Raw genomic sequence first — 10,177 nt, forward strand, 5'->3', positions numbered from 1 at the left:
GCAATTATATTTGTAGTATTGTAATAATAAAAATAATAATGTATTTCATTATATTTATTATTATATGCTTAACATTTTGTACAACAAGTAAGTATTACATTATTTTATTGTATTGTTTTATACCTGTATTATATAATAAATATATATATATATATATATATATATATATTTAATTTATAAATATATCACACTCGGTATTATCGCTGTTTAGTCTAATCCCATAATTTTGTTATTAATAAATTATAAGTAGATTTTTAATATTGTAATAATAATAATAATATAAAACTGATTACGCGTTAAGAAATAGGAAATGTTTAACAAATATGACAAAACAGTTATAAGTTTTTTTTAGATAATAATAATATTAATACATAATTGTTGTTTTAAATATAATTTATTACTATAAAACAAAAATCTCTTTCTCACACTAATTAAACTAAAGTTTAGTATAATTTTGTTATAATAATTATTTTCACTAATTAAATATAATTAACTGAGACATTGAATTAATTGAAATAATAATTTATTTTTCAAAAAAAAAATTGATCTAAACTTTAATTTATATAAAAATATAAAGTAATAATAAAAAGTATCTGCTTTATTATAATATAAAAAAAATTGTTTAATTTAATTAATTATATTTAAATTAATAACAACATTAATGAAACAAATTTAAACTCAATTTTTTTATATATTTAAATTAAATTATTAAAATAATTTATTAATATTATTTTTTTATATAAAAAAATAAAATATTTATTATTATTTTATTATCCTTTATATACTATTAAAAATAAAATTTTAAGTGTTTTTTTTTGTTTGTTTGTTGAATCAATAACGATAAGATGCAAATAATATTTAATATTATTAATTTTGTTGTTATTATTGTCTGGTTTAAGGTCAGGGCTAAACATATATAATAAATAGATAAATACTATAGTAATATAATTAGAAAAAATATATATCTAATGTAACAGTATTTCAATAAATAGTTAATTAAAAAAAATAAAATAAATAAATAAATATAGTAAGTTTTTTTTGTTTTGTTAAATGATTTTATAGATAATATATATACATATAAATAATATATATTATACAGTAAATTAAATAATGTCATAAAAATATAAAGTGCAGTTTATTTTTCTTAATAGAAAATAAATATAAATTCAAAACAACTATTTGCTGCTATATTTAATTACAAAAATGTGAACTAAATTATTAGACATTACAATAATTATGTTATTAAAAAAAATCACACATAAAACAATTTAATGAGTCATTAATATATAATATTTCACAAAAAAAAATAAAATTACATCTAAATAGTGTGAATTAATTTATTTAGTGAAATATATATATACTGTATATTAGTTTTTTTTTAAAAAATATTAAAAGGTAATAACAAATATAATTTATTCAACAAAAAAAACAATATAAACTAATTAGAAAAAATTATTTATTATTATTAACTATTGACACAAAAAAAAATTTTTTTTTTTAAATTAAATATCATATTAACTATTAAATATTTTTTAGCACACCATTGTTGTACAATCGACTGTACCGAGGATGGCAACTATGAGCACCCGGATGACAAACACTCCTATATTATGTGCTACAATAACAGGGCAGTCCTACAGCGTTGTCATCTATCCAGGGATAACGTATCGCTGACAGTGTTCAACACTGATCGTCGCCAATGTATCGAACCGTTTAAATGTCCGCAAAGTTCTGGCCAATACAGACACTATTTCAGTGACGCCTATTACTACCGGTGCCATAATTGGCTACCAGTTTTGCACCACTGTCCCGCTGATCATATCTACGACGGTGTCGACCGATGTGTACCCTATTTCCAGTGTCCAGAACTCGGAGGCAACTATCTGTTTCCTGGTAAACCTGACCAATATTTTGAATGCTGCTACGGACGGGCCACTCGGCGCCAGTGTCCATCGGGTGAGCTGTTTGATGGTAAACAATGTGAACCCGGTTATAAGTGTCCGCATCCGATGGGCCGCTATCCACATCCCGTCTATAAGAACCAGTACTACGAATGCAAGTATTGGGAATCCAAATTACATACCTGTTCAGAGGGTACGGTATTCGATGGTAAGTATGCCTGCATTGTTGGCACACATCAGCGCACAGGCAGCTCATCGGGACGTTCAGCCAGCTATACTGCTAGCCAACGACGCCACTATACTACTAGCCAACGACGCCACTATACTACTAACCAACGGCGCCACAATACAGTGGTCAGGACTGTACGAACTGAGCGGGTGCCACAATCACCAGCAGCTGCATCGGCATCATCATCGCATACTGAATTTCAATGTCCGCGATCGTGGGGCAACTATCCGTGTCCGTATGACTCGACCCAGTACTACCAGTGCCAGTATAATCGACCGAATTTGCGTAGTTGTCCGCGACGACAAGTATTCGACGGCTCCCGATGTTCGGATACGTTTGTCTGTCCGCGACTGGACGGCTGGTTTAGGCATCCGACCCGAGAGAACCAATACTACCAGTGCGTCAATGGGCAGCCGTGTCGGCATGACTGTCCACCGGGAGAAGTTTTTGATGGTCATCGCGGTTGTCGCCGACCTTACATACCACCGACAATCGAGTTTCGGTGTCCAAAAAGCGAGGGACTGTTTCCGAGTACGACCAGTAATACCCAATTCTATCAGTGTATCAATATGGTTGCAACACTGCATACCTGTCCTCATAATACTTATTTCAATGGCTACTCGTGTGTCTGCTATCCAAGCAAAGAAAGGCCATACTGTGGGGAAAATCATCCACCCAGGACACCGCCGCCGGATGTGCCGATCAAAGGTCGCGGTTGGGATCGACGGGTATTTGAACAAAACGGTATGCGAATTGTTGACCAATGGGATTCAGTTAGTGAACAATGGCGCCGAACATACGAACCGTTGACCGGCGGTAGTAGTAGTAGTAGTAGTAGTAGTGGATTCAGCTATACTAACGGTGGATTGGCTGCTTTGCCGGGATTGTCGCATTCTAGTGGTTTAGCCGGCCCTCCAGGATATGCCCGACCCATAATGACAGTGCCGGCACAGCGCGAAAAAGGAGAGTCCGGTCTCGACATCAACGACGTCAACACTGGCGATAATAGTCGTTCGTCATCGTCAGCCGAGTCTGAAGAAGACAGTCGTGTCGTCGGTGGTGATAATGATGATGATGATGATGACGATGAAGACGATGTCGACAAAAAAGACGATGACTATAATGATGACGAGGACAGTCGTGATGGTGGTAGCGATGGCGATGGCAATGATATAAATCCAGTATAAATTTATGGATAATATAAAATTTGTTTTTAAAAAAACAATTTAATTATAATTGATTGCTAATTAATATTCAATATTATTATTAATTATTAGATTTTATTATTAATATTATATAGAATTAGTTTAAAGTACAAGAATATACTGATAGATATATATATATAAATAATCTGTTATTTTTAATGACAAAAAATTAAAATTTACTAAAATTGACTACTTTAAAAAAAATTAATATAATAAATAACTATAAATTATAATTTAAAATTATTATACTGTATTATTAGTTTGTTTGTTTGTTTAAAAAATAAATAATGATAAACGCACACATATATTAATATAGAAAAAATATATAAATGTTTGTGATGTTTAATAAATTATTGACAACTATTTTTTAATTATTTGTAATAAATAAATTAAAAAAATGTTTAAAACATTTAGTGAATTAATTTATGCTTAAAACAAACATATTAATAAAACATACAAAAATAATTATTTTTAAAAATCATAAAAATTATCTATTTATTTAAAAAGATTATTTTTTTGCAACATTAAATAATTATTTCATACTATTAATAATTTTATTTTATTATATTATTTGATTTCAATAAATATAAACTAAAATTATGAAAAATATTTACTACTATTCAGGAGGCGATATGAAAAAAGTTGTTTACACTAAATCTCAATTATACTAATATTGTGTATAGAAATTATTAATAAATACATAACAATATAATAAAAATATATACAGTATATATAAATACAATTTTTATTATATATTACAAAAAATAAAATAATTATAGCCATCATTAGTAATATAGTTTTATTAAATAATGTAATGTTATATTTAGTAACAAAATCATTGCAAAAGTCATATACAGTATTATAGGATATATAATACTGTAATTTCCATAAATCATATACACATCTAATAGTAAAATATAAAAATACATATAATTAAATGATTTTTTTATAATTAAAATAAAACTTTTAGTTGCCATTTCAAACATTGCTATAAATTTCGGATTTAGATAAAAAATTTAATATTTTACTTGTATGGATGTAAATTTTATATAAAGTATAAAAAATTGTTTGTTTAATTGTGATGAAAGTGATAATAATATTGTAAATAATATAATACCAACTATAACTGCATTAACTAGTAAAAGATATGTCATAAAATTAGACGTTAACAATATTAATAGTGAAAATATAAATACAATCGTTACACCCATTATAAGCCAAATTGATGCAAAATATTTAGACCAAAATTCAGTATTATATTCATTAATATCATTACAAAGTTTATTCAATATATGTAATGAATTTAAAAATTTGTTATATTGTAATTGTTTATTATTATTAGTAGTATTATAATTGACAAAAATTAATTTATTTAAAGTTTTTAGTCTTATATTTAGATAATAACATAATAAATAAAAATAGATGACATTCCAGGTATAGATAGCATAAGTGTGTTTTATAAATATGATAAAAATTACTATATTATGCAAACCATATATTAGAAATTTTATAAAACCCACGTTATATATCATAAATAATAATATAGTTGTAAATACTAATGACATATATTGATTAATTAATTGATTTATTTTAAACAAAAACTTTGAGATATTTATAAACTTTATCAGTGTTTGAGTGTCAATGAGTCCAACACTACTGGGTGTCCGCAAACCGGACAGCATATCAAATACTGATAAAAATTTAAGCGAAATACCCGCGCAATAGTTATAGTAATAAATACTGTAAATGATTAAACATAACACATATAATAGTATTGTTATAATTCTAATGATTTCAACATTTTTTCCAAAATAATAGTCACTATCGCATAGAAATATATGCCATTCGCTAGAAATGTCTAGTTTTCTAGCAATCAATAGCCATATATTTCTTATAATAAAATATAATAATATCATTGGATTCAGGAATGGATGTGAAGTCCAGTGTCGTCGTCGTCTAGGAGTTGTAATTATCTGTGGTTTCAAACACAAACCAATTGTATATAACTGACTGCACGCGCAAACAACACGTAGTTTTGGTGGCAATACTTGATTTAAATTTATAAATAATTTACTCATATTTTTTTAATTATTATTATATTTGTTGTTTATATAATAATAGTTTAAAATATTATAGACTAATATACAATATATAATAATTTAAACTATTTATTATAAAATTCTACTAAAGTATATTATTTTAATTTATTTTAAATAAACTATTTCAGTAATAAACTATTCAACAACAAAAAAAATATTTAATTATGAAATTTAACATTTACTTATAATAATAATAATAAATTTTTTTTCTACATAAACAATAATAATTTCATATTATTAATATTATTTTATGCTTATTTTTAATGTTTATTTTTAATGTTTATTTTATTATATTATTTGACGTAAATAACAAAAATAATTGTTTTTTTTAATTCTTAATTATCTTGATTTTATTGACCAATATTTATATTATATCAAGTTTTTTATAATATAGAAATCATTAGTTTATTAATTGTATAAAAATGTTATATTTATAACGTTATTGACAAAAGTTAGTTTTTGCAATCAATGTAATTATTAACATAAATTTTATATCTATCTATAAATAGAATATAATTAAAATAAAAATATAATTAAAATATTTTTTTAAAAATAATTAACAAAATAAAAATTACATAAATATATACAGTATATAAGTAAAATTATAGAAAAAAAACTAAAAATATGTTTAAAATATTATATTATATTTTAAATTATCATAAGAAATAAAACGATATTTAAAATTTAGTTTATTAAAGAAAATATTTTATATTATTTAATTAATTGTTTTATACTAAACATATTAAAAAGTTGTAATGCATACTTACAGTGCATGCAAAAAGTAAATGTTATTTTTATTGATTGATTACAAAACAATTGTTTTAATAAATTAAATTATATTTCTCACGAGTTATTATTATTATTATTTTAAATTAGTATTCAATTCTAGAATTGATTAATACAATCAAACAGTTTGTCACCCAAGAAAAAAATCAATCAATTCATACAACCAGACAAACACATCCATCGATAATGTCATCGGCAATGGATAACAACGACAACACAACTAAAGTTGTATACAAGACACGAGTGGTGTTCAAAGTGGACATAAAAAATCTATTGTCTAATAATCAGAATATTATTAAGAATTTTATTATTGAAAGTCAAGAACTAAACATTGGATCAGATAAATGTTTAATATTTATTTGTTTTCATCAAATGGTGAAATTAAATCGGCTAATCCGGAGTTTACGCACATTAAATAAAATTGATTTTTTTCAACAGATAATAGTTAATTATGACCTAACAAACATATATCCATCAAAATTATTGCGCGGAAACACCTAAAACCTAACTAAAACATAACCTAAATACCTGAGCTCTCATAACATAATTCTACACTAATTATAAATAAAATAATATTAAACAAACATAAAGCGCGTGAATATAATTAACATTTATAACAATGATAATAAAATAGTATTATTGTCATTTCTTTATAATACTTTTAAAAACAACTAGTTATCCATGCGGAACATATAACCATCTAATTTTATAGAATTTATAAATTAATTGAACCACAATAATAATGATTTTAAAACATAAATCCAATATATGAATGTTATTTAACGTGACAAACACTGATTCCGTAACCACAGTACTATATAGATTAGGTTAGGTTACCATTGAAAATTAGGTTAGGTTGCGGTTCGAACACCAGGTTAGGTAACGCGACAAACACTGATTCCGTAACCCAAGTACTGTATGAATTAGGTTAGGTTACCATTAAAAATTAGGTTAGGTTGCGGTTCGAACACCAGGTTAGGTAACGCGACAAACACTGATTCCGTAACCCAAGTACTGTATGAATTAGGTTAGGTTACCATTAAAAATTAGGTTAGGTTGCGGTTCGAAAACCAGGTTAGGTAACGCGACAAACACTGATTCCGTAACCCAAGTACTGTATGAATTAGGTTAGGTTACCATTAAAAATTAGGTTAGGTTGCGGTTCGAACACCAGGTTAGGTAACGCGACAAACACTGATTCCGTAACCCAAGTACTGTATGAATTAGGTTAGGTTACCATTAAAAATTAGGTTAGGTTTCGGTTCGAACACCAGGTTAGGTAACGCGACAAACACTGATTCTGTAACCCAAGTACTGTATAAATTAGGTTATGTTACCATTGAAAATCAGGTTAGGTTGCGGTTCGAACACCAGGTTAGGTAACGCGACAAACACTGATTCTGTAACCCAAGTACTGTATTAATTAGGTTAGGTTACCATTGAAAATCAGGTTAGGTTGCGGTTCGAACACCAGGTTAGGTAACGCGAATAGCACTGATATCGTAACCCCAGTACTATATAAATTAGGTTAGGTTACCATTGAATATTAGATTAAGTTGCGAAGACATTGACACTTAAATTTATATATACATACAAACATTTTAAAATTATATAGTTGTATAGATAATAATATAATAATATTGTTTTATTATACAGTGATTGATAACAATATTCACGCGCTTTATGTTTTTTTAATATTAATTTATTTATAATTAGTATAGAATTATAATTTAGTTCTCGTGTATTAAGTATTGACAACAATATTATTCTATTAAAGTTGTTATAAATGTTAATAATATTCACGCGCTTTATGTTTGTTTAATATTAATTTATTTATAATTAGCGTAGAATTATGTTATGAGAGCTCAGGTATTTAGATTAGGTTTTAGTTAGGTTTTAGGTGTTTCCGCGCAATAATTTTGATGGATATATGTTTGTTAGGTCATAATTAACTATTTTCTGTTGAAAAAAATCAATTTTATTTAATGTGCGTAAACTCCGGATAGGCCATTAAATCTTCGAGTGATTTACTTTGAACATCAATTTTCATTTGAAGCTGAATACGTAATGTACATCATTGACGACAATAACCAACTGTTTGTCAAAAAAGAGATGAATTATGAGTTTAATTCGACTAATCGTTACAATAACTCTGATATTTGTTCAGTTAAACAGCTGTTGAATAATAAGGACCGACTATTGGCTAATAATATTTTAACCGTTGGTTTCGATATAACAGTTTACAAGAAAATCAAGTGTCGGGAAAATTCTGTCCCAAAACGCAATCGTTTCGGAAGAAAATCGGAAGACATTACCAAAGATTGTCGATTAGTTGTCGGCAAAGAAGATCAGAAAGAGTTTTTCGTCTCAAAACTGTTTCTCAGTTCAAAGTCGGATGTCTTCGATAGGATGTTTACCACAGATTTTATTGAAAAGAAAAGCAACGAAGTGATCATCGATGACATCCATAGCGATGTCTTCGAGCAGTTCCTACAGTATCTCTACACTGGAAACTGTGACAAAATGTATGAAATGATTGATGAGTTGCTATACGTTTCCGACAAATACATGGTATCATCGCTGAAGACTATTTGTTTGAATTTGATTTTCTTGAAAATCAATGGTAAAAATGTTTAACAAACAATACAACAATTGAAAGACTTTGGTGCCGATGAAGAACTCATGAAAAAAACAAAGAAATGGATCGGAGATAACATCACTTCAGTGTTAAATCAAGATATTCTCAAACACTGTACCATTGATTCAGAAGATGTGTCAGAAATTGTCTCTCATTTAGTAAAACAATTGCTTCCAAGAGAATCACATTTAATATATTATACATACAGTTTTAATACTTAAATTAGATTTTCTTTGTATCGATATTTTCATTTAGTATTATTAATTAAAAACTAGTATTTTATTTGTTTTTTACTATTCAGTTATTACAAAATTTGTATGTATTTTAACAATTTTTTTTAGTTATCTATTATTTATTGTATTTCAGTATTACTGTCAAAATTAACATTCAATGATTTACATTAAACATTTCTATTTAAATTTGTATTTCACTTTTGTATTTAATTATATTATGAAAAAAATTTAAATAATAAAATATTATTTTTACCTATAAAAATAAAAACAAACAAAACATTTTCTTATGGTTTAATATGAGGTGTAGGATGTGTTGTCTGTCCGCTGATCATACGATTGCCATCACCGACAAGTCGTAGATAGAAATCAGCCGACACCGTCGGCATCCAGTGTCAGAAAATACTGGTCACTGGGTATGTCCTCTATAGTTTCGGCCGCTTTGGCAATGGCCGTACCCTCATCGTACTCGTCAAACATGGCTACATAGGCACTGGGTATGGCCAGTTGCCTAAGATTGACAATCAATAAAAAAAAGTCAAACAATTGGATCAATGATAACATGATTTCAGTGTTTAATCAAGAAATTCTCAAAACACTATACCATTGATTCAGAAAATATATCACAAATTTTCACTCAATTAGGAAATCAATTGATTTTTAAATCTTATACTTATGTTTTTATAGTCATATAGTTATTTGATTTAAAAAATTAAATATTAAAATTTTGTCCAAAAAAGGTTGTTTTATATATTAATAATTAATATTTCAAAACTATTTAATTGCTACATATTTTATTTATTTAAAAAAATTAATTGTTTACTAAATTAACTCATAATTTAGTGTTTTTTTAATTAACAAAAAAAAACAAGTTATAATAATTAGTTTAATAATTAATTAAATACAATTATACAGTGACTGATAAATTAGTTGTTGTAAAACTGTTGTATTATTATATTTCTCACGAGTTATTAGTATTATTATTATTTTAAATTAGTATTCAATTCAAACTGATTATTACAATCAAACTGTTTGTCACACAAAAAAAATCAATCAAATCATATAACCAGAGAAACACATCCATCGATA

General features: G+C 26.5%; 1 protein-coding gene across 1 annotated transcript; it reads left to right on the top strand.

Annotated features, from left to right (window-relative positions):
* Window positions 1-3,421, top strand: LOC128956791 (uncharacterized). Its single transcript, XM_054302507.1, has 2 exons — window positions 1-87; window positions 1,537-3,421. Exons 1-2 carry the CDS (start codon window positions 39-41, stop codon window positions 3,315-3,317), a joined length of 1,830 nt encoding a protein of 609 aa, XP_054158482.1. The 5' UTR covers window positions 1-38; the 3' UTR covers window positions 3,318-3,421.
* The last annotated feature ends 6,756 nt before the right edge of the window (window positions 3,422-10,177 follow it).

The sequence above is a fragment of the Oppia nitens genome, unplaced genomic scaffold, assembly GCF_028296485.1.
Source record: "Oppia nitens isolate AA-2021 unplaced genomic scaffold, nextdenovo-longstitch-racon4-pilon3 scaffold32_pilon_pilon_pilon, whole genome shotgun sequence".
In the NCBI taxonomy this organism is placed as follows: domain Eukaryota; kingdom Metazoa; phylum Arthropoda; class Arachnida; order Sarcoptiformes; family Oppiidae; genus Oppia; species Oppia nitens.